Source organism: Oreochromis niloticus, linkage group LG19, assembly GCF_001858045.2.
Source record: "Oreochromis niloticus isolate F11D_XX linkage group LG19, O_niloticus_UMD_NMBU, whole genome shotgun sequence".
Taxonomy (NCBI): Eukaryota; Metazoa; Chordata; class Actinopteri; order Cichliformes; family Cichlidae; genus Oreochromis; species Oreochromis niloticus.
The window spans coordinates 4,139,038-4,157,070 of NC_031983.2; the positions used below are offsets into that span (position 1 = coordinate 4,139,038).

At 40.1% G+C, this 18,033-nt stretch overlaps 1 protein-coding gene across 1 annotated transcript; it reads right to left on the reverse strand.

Moving 5' to 3' along the window:
• Positions 1 to 102: 102 nt before the first annotated feature.
• On the reverse strand, positions 103 to 13,102 carry LOC109196046 (cyclin-dependent kinase inhibitor 1C). Its single transcript, XM_019349229.2, has 5 exons — positions 13,006 to 13,102; positions 10,192 to 10,663; positions 1,846 to 1,957; positions 1,668 to 1,709; positions 103 to 757 (listed from the first exon to the last, which is right to left on the reverse strand). Exons 2-3 carry the CDS (start codon positions 10,590 to 10,592, stop codon positions 1,867 to 1,869), a joined length of 492 nt encoding a protein of 163 aa, XP_019204774.1. The 5' UTR covers positions 10,593 to 10,663; positions 13,006 to 13,102; the 3' UTR covers positions 103 to 757; positions 1,668 to 1,709; positions 1,846 to 1,866.
• Positions 13,103 to 18,033: the final 4,931 nt, after the last annotated feature.

The window sequence follows — 18,033 nt, forward strand, 5'->3', positions numbered from 1 at the left end:
AGAGGTGGAGTCTAAGACTCGACCTGACATATAGACACAGACGAACAGGCACACACAGATACAAACGTGCATTCCCACCCTCAGGCACACATATACAATAACTCAGCACTCACCCAACGCAGAGACAGATACAAATGGACACTGTACACACAATCACACTCCCCAAATATACTCTATACCCCAGGTCCAGGTGCCCTGAGAATGGGGGTGTGCCAGTGTCTTCTGATGGCGGGCTCCCTGAACTAACCTCAGAGATTGAACCTATGCTGGCTGAAAACTGAAACTGAACTGAAAAATGCTTCCACCCTGACTTGCCCAGAAACTGCTTTCCCACTCACGTCTGCCAACCCTCCTTTACCTGCCTTTGCTTAGTTCCCTAACCTTCTGCTTACCAACCTGCTCACCCTTTCCTGTCAAACCCCTTTTTTATAAGGAGAGATCATTAGAAAAAACTGAACATGATTTATTGATATACAGAATTCAATTAAGCTATTTTGGGATTAGACTCCCATGGCCAATCACAGCAGAATAGATACTAAATACTAAAGAATACATACTGCCTCGTTAATGCTCCTCTTGTGTAGTGTTGGGTTGATCCACCAACTTTCTTATGATCATCCTCACCCCATGAGGCAAGAACTTGCATGGAGCTGCAGATCGAGGGCAACGGTCATTTCATATTTCCAGCGGTTAGAGCACGACCGCCTCAGAGAGCAGAGACTGGTGGTGCAGATGAAGTTGGAGGCTTGGATGGAGCCTGAGTAACATGGGAGAGGACGAGATAGATGGGGAGGAGAGTGACAGATGAGCAGTGGAATTTAAAGTACGTAGAGTGGAAGTTGATCGGCCTGGTGGGCCGAAAGATGATTCAATTTAACCTGTGATGTCAGCAATGAGCTTGACAGCGTGGGAAAGTGGAAGTGATGTACAGCATAGATTAGCCATCAAACACCTGGGAAGCAGACAGATGTTTGACTACAGCGATTTCCTACTGAATGTACACATAAGTTTCAGTTATTGAGACTGCATGCCCTGCTGAGCACGCCCAGCCTGAAGCTGAGCCTGCCTGCAGTTCTTTGTATTGCTGTCTGCAAAGTAACTTTGTTTCCAATTAATATGAAGCAAATGCAGCAATATTCTTTTTTCTATCTATATCATTTTTTTTTTCATAAAATATTTTTTCATTAAATATTCCCCCATCCGCTCTATAAGTCAGCTCACAAAGGCAGAAGAGGTGACGATGAAAAGAGGGAGGACAGGGAGGCTGGGGCTAAAGCTAGAAAGAGATAAGACTGTAGTTGTGTGTGTGTGTGTGTGTGTGCGCGCGCATGTGTGTCCTTGGTGTGCCTGTATATGTGAGGACCAATGCTTCAGACATTGTAATGGGGATGCTTTTGGACAGACCTTCAAAGCAATGTTAGAAAACAGATTCTGAGTCAACAGGCTTAGACTCAATCTTAGGGGGACTTATTTGGGTCCACGTACAAGTAGAAGTACAAGTATGTGTGTTGTGAAGAAATGGATGTCTGATGTTGTGTAATACTTACACATAACTGAACTTAAGTTACACTTGATGTAACAATGACCTCTCTCTGAGTTATGATATAAATGAAGTAATAAAAACCTCCTTATTATATCACGTTTGATTGATGACCATGTGCACATACTATGAAGGAATGCTGTGAGGGCACTCTTCAGTCTTCATTTTTCTGTTTTCATTTTAATAGAGAGAGACAAAATATTAACCAAAAATTCAGAAAAAAAAAAACCACATTACATAAAAGTTACAATTTGCATGGCACTGAATGAAATTACTTTTTAATCCTCAAACGAAATGTGACTTACTACTTCAGTAGTTGAGAAACCCTAGCAGTACTCAGCCTTTCTCTTCCTCCAAACGTAACGAGTCGAGTTGATGCCCAGCGTTTTGCTTTTGACCACAGTACATTCTCTGTCTCTAAATCAGAAACAGAAGTAATTTAATCATTTAAAAGTTCAATGGAAAACTTGACACAGGCCTGTATGTGTACGTTCTTGAGCAGGAGGACATTGCAGGTGGTGCAAGTTTACAATCTATTACAGCATAGTTTGTTACCAGTGGTGATCTTGGTGAGTGTGGTTCCCAACTACCTTCAGATTATTATCAAGCTCCTCCTGTGTAGTTTTGGGCTGATCCCCCACTTTTCTAAAACATCTTGCATAGAGCTGCAGACCGAGGCAAATGTCATTTTATATTTCTTCTATTTCCAAATAATCACACCAAGAATTGTCACCTTCTTAACAAACTTCTAGCTAATAGACTTGTAGCCCATTGTGTGTGAAAGCCTACAATCTTGTCCCTGAGGCCCTTTGACAGCCGTTTGAGCTGGTGTTGAAGAGGCTGGATCTGAAGAAACAGTGGATATTACATTGGCAACATTCTTTATGTTGCCATCAGTGAGCATGGCATATGAGTAACAGAATTATCTGTAACAGCACTGATGGTATTCTCCGCACTCTGTCGCTTCCTATAGGTAAGCTGTAATGGGTCTAATTTGCTATTAATGTCAGCTTTTATTCCATACATTTCTCGAGACATCGCAACTGATTTAAAAGCTATCGGTTTAAAATCAAGGACACACATACTAGTCAATTTTGTTTTTAACCCCTGCTTCTATATTAGTGACTTAGAATCACCCAAGGTACACGGTACTTGCAATCAGCATACCAGCACCCCCCCCTTTTTCTCTATATAATGAAACACATTTGCCTGGAGGTGTATCAGAGAGTGTGGTGAAGCTCTTACAGCTCCAGCATACAGTCGTTCTTCAAGTGTGAAAACCTGGGCTCCTGGTGTGCATTGCAGCTAAACGTGAATGCTGTCATAGAGAACTACATTCCCTCAACTCTCTGGGCAAGTAAAAAGGGCTTGAAGATATCAAAGTAGTTCAGTGTCAGGGTGACATTCCGTTGCTCTTACTCTGAGCTGTCACCATCACTTAACATTCACAAATATACAGATACAACCACCTCTGCTTTTTCCTGAAGGGACTGTTCTGTTTGCCAAGGTAAGGGAAAAACCTTCCACCTGAACCTGTGAGCTGACAGTGTTCAAGTAACTTCACTGCATGAATGTGAAAAAGAAAATTCCACTTTCAGTTTTAATTCTGAAACAGTAAAGTGATGACGAAATGATGAAACAATGTTAAGCGTCAATGATATGTCTTGTAGTCAGTGATGCATTGTTGCATACCTTCAGCAAAAGCAGTTAATAATAGTTGACTTCTTAACACCAAACGGGTCATTGGCAAACCACTTACACTTACAGTTCAGATTATAGTGCATGTTAGCCATTCGATTTTGAAATAAAATCATTCATGGGTATTTTTCAGTTCTTTTTAACATCCCAAACAAAAATCCCAAACAGTAAAGGAATGGGATTCCAGAAAAATATATGGAGAAACATTTAGGCATGGAAAATAGTACTACACAACAAAGGAGAAATAAAAACAGCTATTCATATTAAGTCACACTGAGGGAAACCAAAGCAAGAGGATAAAAATGTGGGGAATAAACAACAGGTAAAAGTAATAATGGGTAACAAAACTAGGAACAAGACACAAATAGAAATCACTGTGAAATAACCTAAACAGAGACAAACAAGCCTTGGCAAAACACAGAAAAACACCAGGAAGGCTAAATCTGAACAATACTAAACACGGAAAGTGTTTACAAATTACAAAGGTAACAAGCAAAAAGGCTACAAGTAATAAACTAAGAACTCTAAACAAAAAACCCTCATAACTAAGACAAAAACCATAAAAACTAATAGAATATAATTAATTCAATTCTATTTTATCTTATTTGTATAGAGCCAAATCACAACAGCAATCTCAAGGCACTATATATTCCAAGGTGAAAACCCTATAATAGAATTAGGAAACTGAAAACTCCAAGCAATGAATTAGAAATTCCTGAAATAAAGTAAAAATGTAAGGTAAAACATCAAATTTAGTAAGTATACTCTGAAATGAAAAGTCAAAATAAATGTAAATGTAAGGAAATTTAGCATAAAATGGGAAATAAAGTCAAAGTTGAGGAATTGATGGATTTTGTACGTTTCTAAATCAATGTCTTTCCTGTTTATTTATGTTTATATTTTAGATTTTGTGATGTTGATACTGAAGAGGAAAACAGAAATCCTTCAACTTTCTGCTTCTGTAAGTGTCCATGAGAGTAAGTGTGTTTTCTATAGTGTTCAGAGATGCATGGAGCAGAGGCAGACTGGCTGACGTGACCTTGTCGCCTCCATCTGCAGTCACCCTCCATGTTTAGTCTGAACATATATTCAGCACAGTATGTATAGACACATATAGAATCACACAGACTGATTGCCAGCAGCACCGAGGCCTCCTCCTTCACCTCCATCTGTCTCCTCCACCACCCTCCATGTTTGACTGACAGTCAGGCTCAGGTGGAGATGAGGGGGTGAGGAAAGGGGCAGAAAGGGAGAAAAGAGAAGGAGTCAAAAAGAGCAAAATCAAACTAGCTGACCTGAAGCTCACAAAACACTGAAACACATTATGTTAGCCCTACTGTCTGAAATGTGTTTTCTGATGCTTGTTTGTTTGTTTGTTTTGAGCTCCACATGGGCCTGTATTAACTGCAAACATTTCATTCGGTTTATGTTTTTAACGCTGCTCTTTGTCCTTCATCTGTAAATCCTTAAATACACAGTATAATATTTGAAAATGTCTTTATTTATTTGGCCTTTAAATACAAGGATAAACAAAAACAAAAGAAACAAAACCATAAAGGACAGTACAAAACATCATATCGAATGGTGAAAGGTCCTCACAAATCAAAAAGTACTCCATTTTCATTCTTTTCAAGCAATCAAGGTTTGTCAATGCTAAACAAAATGTTTAAAAAAAAAAAAATAAAAATATATATATATATATATATATATATATATATATATATAGCTCTATGTGCTTCAATAAAAAAAGGTTCTGTCCAATATCCTGGAAAGTTTGTTTATATTTTTATAACAAAATGAATTTCATTTACAAAAAATACATTGTCTCTTTGCAGGTTTGTCTATGGGTGTCAGATCAGTTCTTATATTTGCTAATTTGATCAATGTTTAAAGAGAGTTTGCTGTTATTTTTAGCTATATGCTGGTATCTTACTCAAGGTTTATGAAAACACTCAATTATTCAGTCTGTGATGTTTGAAATATCAAACTGCAAAAGAAGGATCATCACAACATTATGAAAAATCTACATGTTATGCTCCAATGGGCTCAGTTCATTAAAAAATGAAACAAAACATGGCATCTCATTTCACCGTTATGTAGATGACTCCCACATTTACCTGCCACTGAAATGTAAATCCATGACTCCTCTAAAGGCTTTACTGGACTGTCTGGGAGATGTAAACACATTGGTGTCTTTACATTTTCTTAATTAAATGATGAGAAAACACAAAAAACAGATTCATTTTTCTTGACTATTTTAGAAACTGGCATAAGACTTGATTAACCATGAGTAGCTATAGGATAAATGAAAAAGTAAATGCAAAAGTTGAGTAAATTTAAGTAGTTGCTGAATAAAGAAGTTGAATAAAAATATCAAGGGGAAGGGCAAAAAAATTGAAGATAAAATGGAAAACAAATCTAAAATGTGGAGCTCAACAGAGATGAAGGATGAAATAAGAGTAAAGTAAAGAAAGATTAACATGGCGAGAAAGCATCATAAAGAAATGAGAATACGAAGGATACAGAGTTGAAAATGTAAGAAGTGAGGGAGAGTGTTGGAGGTATATTTAGGAGAGTGACAGATTGTGTTCATGTGTTTGAATCTTTCCATCTCCATCTTTTTATCTGTCTGCTCCCATCAACACCTTTAATGATAGACAAGGAGGAAGAGAGGGAAAAAAGACTAAGAGGAGGCGGAAATATTTTCACTGTCGTCTGTCATCCCGAACTTCCTGTTTTTCTATTTTGATGGAGCTCCAGGTCAGTGTTTGGATCTTTTGGAGTGCAAACACAGTGGGAGGAGCAGGAGAAGTTTTAGATTGACTGTCCCTTTAAGAGCGCCTCTGACTGGATAAACAGATGGTGACAAATTGGTGCACGAAAGGTTACTTTGAAATGTCTATCCATTAGAACAGATGAAAAATGTGATGCAACCAGACACATCATCATCAGACTCAACTTGAAATGAGTTTGTTTATCAATAAAAAAGAATTCTGTGCAATTTACATCAAATAGATGTGATTTGAAGAGAACGTAATGAAGAGCAGTTTTCTATTAACATACTACTGCGTTTAGTTTATGTCGGGGCTTGCTCACCTTGATCTTTCATCAGTCAAGCTCAGAAGTCTTTACAATATCATCATGTTATATTAGATTTTTACTACACGATTATCATGCTCAAAAACATGTCTTTATCCTGTCTCCATTTTCTCTCCCTAACCGGTCCTGGCAGATGGCCGCCCCTCCCTGATTCTGGCGGAGGTTTCTTCCTGTTAAAAGGGAGTTTTTCCTTCCCACTGTTGCCAAAGTGCTTGCTCATAAGGGGGTCATGTGATTGTTGGGTTTCTCTGTATGTATTATTGTAGGGTCTACCTTACAATATAAAGTGCCTTGAGATGACTGTTGCTGTGATTTGGTGCCATATAAATAAAATGGAATTGAAAAACAATATTTCATCTCCAAAACATTCTGAAATGCTGTCAGCCAACATCATCTTTGACTTCATTTATTGCCTTGTGGATCAAAAGATTGGATATGAGGTAATAGTAAAAACTATTACCATAATATAAAAAGAAACCCAATGAAATGTGGGTAGAAAATTTAAGCAGACTAGGCAGAAAAAGACTGATAATGATCATTTTTATTATCATTATTTAAAGAACACAAGTTAATGAGAAAATATATATAAGCTCTAGTATTAGTGTGCATTGCAACTACCCTTCTCATACAGAATATTGTTACTCATAATACTTTCAAGTAAATTTCACAAGTCTCTAACAACCTCTGGATATAATATGAAAGTATACATGATGTTGTCCTTTGTATATTATCCGTGAAGTAAAAAAACAAAAACAAAACAGCTCAATAATAAAATTGAATCCATAGAATTTAATAAATACTACAACTGGTGATTAAATGATTCATTCTGAATTTTCTTAGACATCTTTTATAAAATATAACTCTGATTAGTGTTTGTATATTGGAAACAGAGCATTTGTTTATTTTGTATTCCCTTTGGCACCATCTAGTGGTCGTTGTGAATAGCAGTATTGGAGAGGAAGTGAGTTTGTGGAGAGAGCAGAAGAAAGGTTCTCTTCTCACAGAGAAGACAGATTCTCAGTACAATAATCCTTTGAATCCTTGCTCTAAACACCTCAAAAAGCCCAGATTCATCTGTAAGTCACTTGTTATTTTTAGTTATATTACCATGTTAGTTCTATTACTTGTTCTGGGATTGAGTACTCCATCTCTGACAGTGGTTGTTGTTTGTTGACAACTTAGATCCTTTAGTTCTAGACAGTAAAGTACTGTTAAAGCTGCTGAGCTGAAGTACTTGATTCTTTTAATGATATAGATTTTTTCTGAACTTTTGCTTTCAGTTCTACAAAAGTATACATATCTTTGCAATTACATTTTCCCAAATACAATACAACCATCTTTTCATTGGAGGATAAAATACTGACTATTTTTGGTGCAAGTTCCCTAACCCTAATTTAAATTAAACCAAATTTAATGCAGGGCTGTCCACCTACTAAAATGCTAGTTGTGAGGCTCAGATGGAACAGCGGACATGTGCTTGGTGGATGTCTTCACATTAAGTGGGTGACAGGAGAAAGGGACCTAGCCTACGTTATCTGTAACCGGTATGAAGTGAATGCATATAAGCTGAGCAACTAAAATGATTACAGATATAATATAAATCTTAAAGATATTATAAAAATGATAGTAGCTAACAAGATGTCACCCACTGGTTTCTTTTTGTGTGTGTGTGATTCAGAAAAGTACTGACAGGTGTCAGAATCCAGGAGGTGAAAGAGGCACTAAACTGAAATGTCATTTGTGAAACCAGTATGGGTGAGACACCAGTCAATTTGTGTTATTCTGACTTGTCACTAGTTCTTCTTTCTTTTTTCCTCTTGTGAGCATGTAAACAAGTTCTTCCCCAACATTCCTCTCCCAAAACTGCCAACAACCACGTACTATCTAAGAAGGTAAAATGTACCACAATGACATCCAAAAAACCCCAAATAAGCAATCAAGCCAGGACAGAGAAGAAAGAGGAAACAACAGCAGGCAGCATAACCCAGAGAACCAAAGACCCACAGTGAAGATAAAGATTGAGCCATACATGACAATCCATACAACACAAACAGCCAAAAACAAGAGCCCACAGCACCATAAGAGTCAGAGGACAGGAAAAAGACTCTAGGAAGGACACCAACCAGCACAAACAGGGTACCAACGCACCACCCTAGTGGCACAGTCTGAACAAGCCACACTGGGTGAGCTGCACACCAACTCCAGAGGGACGAATGTAGGAGACAAACATCGGGCCTGCCAGGAAGACCACAGCACACACCGTGCAGGCCAGTGCAGCACGAGGAGGCAGAAGAGATAGGGAAAAACATAACTGGCAGGATCCACCAACCCCCACTCATCTTCTGTCACACTGCCCCAAACCTCCAGCATGGACCCTGCCCAATCAGATGCCACAGTACTGAACATGCAGCAGTACTGGTACCCACCACACCACTGCACACCATAGAGCCACCAGAAGAAGCACATCACTCCAGGCCCTACCGCTGAGAACTACAGAGGACCAGATCCAAAGAAGATGAACCCCCACCATGACGAAGAGACAGACAGCAGGAGGTGAACAGCGAAGCATACTAACACCACAACCCCCACCCCCAGGATATTTAAGCACATATCAACCATACCCCGTGTATTTTTTCTCTTTAATCTACAGTATAAACAATTTATTTAGGTATGTCTCCTAATTCCCTGATTGGGGAACATCTGTAGAATAATCTAAGTGAGGGGTGCCAGTAACATTATTGCCAGGCAACTCAACCTGCGATATGCAATACCATTCTAGCCCACCTCCAATGTCTCTAGTGAATCTTGTTGTATTCTATGTAATTATTAACAACATCCTGTACAGATGAGTGCTAAGCTGGTGCTGTGTATTAAAAGAAGCACAGTCCCACTCAGTAGGAGACCTGGGGAAAATGGCCCCCACTTCCCCCAACGTCAACCCAACCCCCTTCACTGCCATCCCACCCCACTGATCCAGCACCCAAAAAATGTCATAGCCGTAAGCAGTCCAGCAGGAGAAAAGGGAACCACTCAAGGATCCCCAGTGGGGCAGAAACTATAGGGACAGGATACCATTGAAAGTGCAGAGGGCACTAAAACTTCCACATTCACCCACTGGTTTCATTAGTCCAGTTCTGAAGCCTTTTGAAGTGTTTGCTCTTTCACTATCTTGGCTGCAAAAACACCTACCCATTGGCTAAAGACTTGTAATTGACAACTTGTTAGCATTGCTAGTGGGCGGTTACATGCTATAACCAATCCTCCATTTAAAATGATGAAGGTTTACAAAACAGACTTAATAGACTCATAAACTCAACAAGAAAGTATTTATAGAGGTGAAGTCAGAAAGTCGTATTTCCACAGACTTCTATAAGACCAAAGGCTTTTTGCACAGGTTTGGCCATTTGGTGGCCTAACGATACAGGATACTGGTTTTGGGGAGTTTTTCCATTGACTCAATTTTACTGATCCAGACGTCCATGTTTTATAAAGTCTAAAATTGTAACCACAGATGTAGTTACCTTTAGAGGTTGGGGGATGGATGTCGTATCATATATCAATAGTATCGTGTAAATGACCAGGGCAGACCTGGTGACATCAACATGCTTTGCATCCCTTTTATTGACACACGGTTGCTGTTTACAACGTACACAGAGCTGCAGCTCTCCCGCTGCCAGCTCAACATAACGACCACAATAACACAAACAGCACCCATTACAATATTTAAGTCGGCGGGGCGTGATTGCAGATGCCGTGCAGGTGTGTCCGCCTTCCCTGCACTGCACCGCAGGCCATGCCCCGCCACATACCCCCATCGCCCGACTGAGGCCAGGGAGCCATCCGGCCGAACCTACCTACTCCCCCCACCGCGAGCGGGAGAGGGGATCAGCCCGGACCGTCGGCGCTGGAGCGGCTCCTCGCACGCCGCCTCCGCCGCTGCCGGCTCCTCGGCCTTCTTCCGGGGCGCAGGAATGGACACCGGGCCCTGCCGAGCCCCAGCGGCTCCCACGCGAGGTGTAGGAACGGGCGCTGTGGCAGGCTGCGTGCTGGCTGGTCGCCACCTGGGGGCCGGCACGGGCACCTGCACAGACTGGATCTCCTCCGCCCCAGCGCCATTGGGCGGTGGGAGTGGCGGCGGTGTCGGGCAGGACTGGATCAGCGCCGCCAGATACTCCATCCTCTGCAGGTGGCGTTCAGTCTGGTCCTGCAGCTCTTCCCACCGGCGGCGCCACACCGCCGCCAGCTCGGCCACCATTTGCACCAGCTCCTCCCTCTCATGGCCCACTCCTGGGTCTGCCGTGCCTCCCGTCCTGGGTTTCGGCACCACTGTAAATGACCACGGCAGACCTGGTGACATCAACATGCTTTGCATCCCTTTTATTGACACACGGTTGCTGTTTACAACGTACACAGAGCTGCAGCTCTCCTGCTGCCAGCTCAACATAACGACCACAATAACACAAACAGCACCCATTACAATATTTAAGTCGGCGGGGTGTGATTGCAGATGCCGTGCAGGTGTGTCCGCCTTCCCTGCACTGCACCGCAGGCCACGCCCCGCCACATATCGATACCAACACTGGTATGGATTCGGATTGAGACTAGTGGGATAAGATCGATGCTTTGTTCTTTAACTTATGTAGCCCACTGAATTGTGTTGAATTATTTTTAGGAAATTAATACACCCTAAACATGCATTATTTATTTGAAATAAATTATTTGTCTAAACAACAAATCCCTGAAAAATCGGCAGGTTGTTCAGAAAGCTGCTTCTGACTTAATCTTCTAAGTATTCTCATGTCAAATTGCTGCTCATCCATTGAATTCCGAATTAATTTAAAGATTCTGGTTCTGACTTTCAGATCTCTTCATGGCCATGCACCAGCTTACATCAGTGAATTTTTACAGCCATATGTCCCTAGTAAGTCCCTGAGATCATGTAATCATGTCATGGATCTTGTACATCATACATGCAGAAGGAGACAGAGGCTTTGCCACAGTCCAGAAACACAGAAACAACTAAAAACTAATATTTTGTAGACCTGCCTTTAGTTCCCTTTTTTGTTTTCTGTTTTTTGCGCTGGTATTTTATTGTGAAACTATTTGTGAGTCTTGAAAGGTGCTTTTTTAAATTATTATACAGTTTTTTATTTATAATTTGCAAATTAATGAGGATTCATCTCGTGAATCATGGCTGCTCTCCCCTGCATGAGATGCCTTTATAGGTTAACAGAATCTGTATTGGTAGCAGCAGTACTGGTCCAGTATTTACTTAGTATCAGATAAGTACCAAAATTTGCAGTATCATACAGTATTTTTACCTATTGATATGTGAAAATCCACTGTGAAGCCTCTACCTGAGCATTCTCATGATCACCATCTTATCTTTCAGAAACACAAGGAAAATAGGACCGTAAAACTGCAGGGCTTTTCATTAGCTAGTGAGTATATCTTTCTTTTTAACTCTAATTTACTTTTGTTGTCCTGTTGTATTATGCACAAATAAAAGGTACACAGTGTGAAGTTAGCAATTCTCACAGAGCTGCAAAAATAACAGTGAACACCAGGTCAAAACAAAACTATCCTCTATTAAGCAGACTTACAACTGGCATCCATTTTCATGTGGGAAAATACTTGAAGAAGTATTTCCCCACATGATGAATAGTTATTTTAAAGGTTCAAATCAAAACAAAAACATAATTTTTCTTTTCTCTATGATCCCTGTCATAATCCAGAAACCTCAGAGAAAGCTTCACAAATATAACAGAAACTTTCTGTATGACTCAACACCAGCAGGAATCCATGGGAAAAATCTATTTTTGTTTCATTTGGCTCAAGTAACATATTAAAGGGAGTAGAGTATGAGGGTGATTTATTAACTGTGTGTTTCAACAGCCTCACCTAAACTCTCACTGGGCAGGCTTTTATTGTGAAACTCGTGATTATAAGGCAAACTATTTATTACAACACGGAGAACACTGTGTTTTTGAGTGGCCCCATTTCTGTGCTCTGTGAAATCGATCACTGATAATACTGCTTGCCCCATCTTCCTCCACAAGACCCACAGTGTTTATTTCCTGAAGCTGACATTAGATCAGCAGCAGCAGCAGGATTATCTGAGGCCTCAGAGCACACTGAAGCTCTTTGTGTCTAAATCCAAATATCACTTTGCCTCCTCAGTTACCAGATGATTTCACTAATCTGCTGTTAAGTGGTTAAGTAGCTTTTCTAGCTCTGAAGTCTACACTGAATGCAGTTATCAGGATACAGGTAATATCTGTCACACTGGTGGCAATCAGCTCTTTTCTTGTTAACACAACTTTTATACCCTGCAGTAGAAGTCAGGTTCAGCATGCAGTATGTTCTCTTACACTGAAAAGTAGATCACTAAACAGCCAACATTTTCAACTGGCTTTTAAGTTAGCTTTAGAGCTACAATTGTTTGTTTCAGTATTGCTGAAAATTGCAATGATTTGTAAACACAGCCAAAAGGGGGTTAGAACGATCCAGAACAGTACTACAGCACCTTGGGAAATTAAGTCTGCTAGGCAGGTTAATGAATATTATTGTCAGATAGGTAATTTTTTGTGATGGCATGGATATACTCAGTTTGTAATGTGAGGATATTACAAAGGTGAGCTGGATAGTGTAGTGCTAAGGCTACACACCTTTGGAGCAGAAGCTGCAAGTTCGCTTCCCACCTGGTATCCAGTAAGGGTCCTGGTTAGGCCCCCATGCTAAAACCAAGCCCTGGAATGGCGTGGCTATAGCTGTGTCCCAAAACGTTGGCTGCATCCTTCGGAGGCCACATTTGAAGGCCGATTACGTCACAGCCAGGCGATGAAGGCTGTCCCAATTCGTCGACTCCTTCAAATGCGGCCGACAAATGCGTCCTTCATTTCCCCGAATTTGAAGGATGGGTCGGGCGTGTCCTTCGTGGCCCACCATATCCCAGAATTCATAGCGGGGCCCAGCCAGTAGCTGTGTCCCAAAGCGTAGGCTGCATCCTTCGGAGGACCCGGCCTTCGCTGTCTACGTGGGCCGGGTCCTTCGAAGACCGAGAAGGCCGGAAGTGCGAGGCTGTGAAATGGGACGGTCTAGCCTTCAGATTTGCGTCACTGCTGTCTCGGTGGAGTTTAATAAACTCGGCCGTCTGCTCCTTGCTATCTAAAATATAACAGGACACTGGCGTAAATTCTCGACCGTCTCACACTTCTGTTTAATCAGTTTTCTGTTTGACGTTTATTCAGCTGTGTGAAAATCCTGGAGGAACCCACCCGATGGATTAATAAAGTTTTATTTAATCTAATAATCTAATAACTTTGCTCTCAGCCAAACCGATTTACTCACGAACAAATAAAACACAGAAAAAAGTCAAACAATTACATTTTTAAGTTGTCCGAGTGACTTATATATCATGTTTAACTTAACCCGAGTAGCGAAAGACAGCAGGGGTCAGAAGCCGGAAGTCTGCTGCTCTCGCCGGCTCGAGTGACCATTGAACTCCCTGGCTAGCTATCGAGCGGGTGGGTAACAGACGTCTCCGAAAATGTTGGCGCACTTTTGCAAATATGCGATGTCTTGATAAACCAAGCAGATATTTGAAGTTTACACAGCTACTTTCTCACCTAAAAATATGTTAAAAGTTTATTTTGTGACCAGAAAGATTAATAAGAGTAATTTTAAAACTTAGTAGCAGCCGCAATTGTTGGAAACTGAAATTGGCTGGGCCGGGCTATGAATTCTGGGATATGGTGGGCCACGAAGGACACACCCGACCCATCCTTCAAATTCGGGGGAATGAAGGACGCATTTGTCGGCCGCATTTGAAGGAGTCGACGAATTGGGACAGCCTTCATCGCCTGGCTGTGACGTAACCGGCCTTCAAATGCGGCCTCCGAAGGATGCAGCCTACGTTTTGGGACACAGCTTATGTCTGCAGCCTGTCCGTAGTTCGGAAACGAGCATTTCACTGCATGTTGAACTGTGTATGTGACAAATGAAGTTTGAATTTGAAAAAAAAAAAAAAGACAACCAATCTAGCTTGCTAAGTAATTTTCAAATGCAGCTCTTTAAGCATCTCATAAAAATATCGCCACATACTAGGCTTGTGCCATTATCAGATCATATCCACATTAACACTGTCATCAATTTTTTACATGCTATAAAAATATCATATCACAAAATCATTACTATAACAACACCATGCCTTTATGTTTCCTACACAACAAAAAGACAATGTTGCATGTCGTATAAAGCGCTTTGAGTGCTCCAGAAGAGTAGAAAAAAAACAAGTCCATTAACCATTTACAGTCCTGGGTATGTCAGAGAGCCACATGTCAATCTGCCACCCTCAAATGTGCTTCGCCACTTGAGACAGAAACACAGTCAACTACGAGCCTGCTACACAATTGAGCACCGCTTGAGTATTTGCTAGCTGGACTTGCTAGGTGTATGTGCTAGCTGCTTTTGCTAGCTGGCTCCATATGAGATGAAGAACAAACAGTGAATGAAAAGACTGATGTATTTACACTGTGGAAAAGCAGGACTTTGTGCAGCTGGTTGAAAAGCTGAACCCAACATCCCAGGCGATTATATTATATTATTATCAATCTAACAATATGACAGTTTTCAGCAGGGTCCTGAAGTTACTTTAGTTACTGTTATTGTATAATGTTAAGCAGTTATTTTATACTTAAAATGCCTAGGGGGGAAAAAAACTGCCTAAGCTACTTCTGTGTTTACAGTTGACTTATGCTGGCTCACTGGATATGATCCATTTCACTTAGTGGCATGCAAATTAATTTGTAACTTCTTTGGTTGGTATTCTGTCTTTCTCCGTTAAAATTAAACTACCATAAAAATGAGAGACTTCATTTGCTTGGAAGTGAGTAAACTTGGAACTTCAATTATTCCCACCACTACATTGCTGAGCCGCTGCTTTTGCTCTGAATGCTGCTGCGTCCACCTTGCTTCAATAGATTCACACTTGAAATCATGGCATGTGTCATCAGTGACAGTAGCTTAGTGGAAAAGAAAAATGGAAAATGCCCTTCATTTACTTGTGTAAGCTTGCTAAGTATAAAGTTACTGGATTAAAAAAACATTAATGGATAACATTAAGAGATGGCAAAAGCAGAAAGCGAACATGAGAAGAGAGATTATTTTCAAATGTAAGGACTGCTCAGCAAGTGAAATTTGCTAAATTGGAAATGTAACTTTTACTGTCAAAATTCATTTTAAAGTTTTTAATGATATATTATCTGTAAATAATATATTGTTGAATTATTTAACTGTGAGATGTATTGCAAAATAGACTGGAGTATTCTAATTTTGTATTATTCAGCAATACTGCAGACTAACCTTTGCAGTATTGTTGTGAATTTTACAATTATGTACTACTGGACTGAATACAGCAGACATGGTATACATTGTCAATGTTAAGTTACATGAAGGGTAGATGTGGTGATGATGCTGATTCAGCATTCAACCTTTTATTAAAGCTTTATTGTATCTAGGGGTTGGAAAATATTCCTCGTAAAACATCTGGTTATATTTTGTTGAATTCCGTTGGTTAAACCCACAAAGAGAAGTGAATACTGGAGTAGTAGCAAAGGTCAGCTGATCACAATCTGATAAATTTTATGTGAATTATGTCTAGTTAATTCTTTTCCCCACATAGTGCATCGCTACACCTAATCTTAGTGTCCCCCCACCTACCAAGACCCACTTTAACCTCTATTTGTAAGTGCACAGAATTGCAATTTACTACTCACTGCTGAGTGAACTATCGGTTGCCCGTGTGAGGAGTGGTGATTTTAGACAGAACTACTATGTAGTGTATATTTTTTCTACAAAATTATTCATTCATGTAGTAACATGAGTACTTGAAATTACACTTTACACCACACCTCAGTGTATATTCACTGATTAGCACTTAGTGTTTTTGCATGTTTGTGTCTGCTTTCTTTGTGCATTTCCACCGTCTTTGTCATTGTACTGTGTGCCTGTGTGTGTGTGACCCCCAGTGTAGGAATAACAACATTATACTCACTGTCTCATTAATCAAACATGGAGCGGTCTTCCTCTCAGACATTAGCGCTCAATTAGCTAGTAATCTGGTGGCCACTCAGCTCTAATCAGTTCCCTGCTGTATTTAGTGGCCCATCCTACGTGTTCAACCACCGCACCTAACAATAAAGTGATGGAAAATGAAAAAATTATTTCTAATGACTGCAAAGAAAAGAAATAATGTTAATTAAGTTTTCAGCATACAGTGTGCACACTTCTGAGAGAGAAGCAGGAAAAAAGAAATTCAGTTTATATTTGGGTTCAGTGTGAGCGCCTGGCAGGCTGTCAAAGCAGAAAGGGTTTTTAAAACACTTGTCACGCTGTTTCTGCGCCTTAAAACACCACAGAGTAAAAGGAAAAAAACATCCAAGGTTCTCTCTCTGTGCAAAAAAAAAAGAAGCTTTGATTCAAATGGCTTCTTAAGTGAAGAGCAAGACAGCCAAACCCCAAATGCTGTTTTTCAGCTGTGATTTTCTAATGTGTGCAACAAAAATAACAAAAGATTTTATACTATGATTCATGTCGTGGTAAAGAACTGGCAGTATATGCGCTCAAAATGACCTGATATATGCCAACTTTTATTTGCTTGCTTGCTTGTTAGTCAACTCAAACCATTAATTTGTTTGCCTAGAAATTTCATTGAGCTAAAATATTAGTGACATTGACAAACACTTTTCCCCACACTGGTTTTTAACAAGAAGTTTTTCCATTGTTATTTTTCCCCCCAGGAGCAAAAAATACTACACAAGCCAGTATAACGTGGCCCTGTTTACTTGTGGTGTTACTCAAGGCTCACGTCTTGGCCCACTGCCCTTAAATCTTTACATGCTCCATCTTGCCAGTATTGACAGCATTTTTAATAATATCTGTCTTCTTTCATTCACCACTACGAGAGCTCGAGTTATAAGTTTTTAATTTACAGTAGATTTTTCGAAGTCAGTCAGCAGTGACACCAGGACAGGACCTGAGGACAGGACATGGATTAAACTCACGTTACCCCTCTTCCCCTAAATATGATTTATATTTTATGCCCTAAATTTTTATGGAAAGTAGAATGAAATTTCTTACACCTTTCAATTTAGTACTTAAAGTGTGTTTAATTTAAGACATTCCCAAAGCAGGAAAATGTTCGTAATAAAACCTTATCTCTAGTCTTAGATTTTCTAGAAAATTGAGTCTTTGTTGATTTATTTTTATTGACAAAGCTGGAAAAAAAGCTCTTAGTAAACAATTGCTTTCCTTTAAACTCAAAACTTACATTTTAAAACAGATGATTAAATGACAGACATGTTAGCAACGCCTCTATCATGTATTTCAGAGTCCCAGTTATAAACAAATAGGGTCAGAGGCTAGCTTTATTTTCAGTAATCAACCGCTGTTAGCACATAGAAACGCCATGTATACCTTCTGCAGTAAAAACTGCTTAAAAATCTTGACTACCCCCCACTACCCTCCCATCTTTCTATTCATTTCTTGCCATTGCTACAATAAGGAAACTGAACAAATGCCAAATATATTAAATATCATGGATTGCGCAAGGACTGGACAGCAGCCATGTCTGCCTCTGCGGCATTTTCTCGTACATTTCTGTACAGGACTTTATTTCAAGCTTACAAATTCTCTTT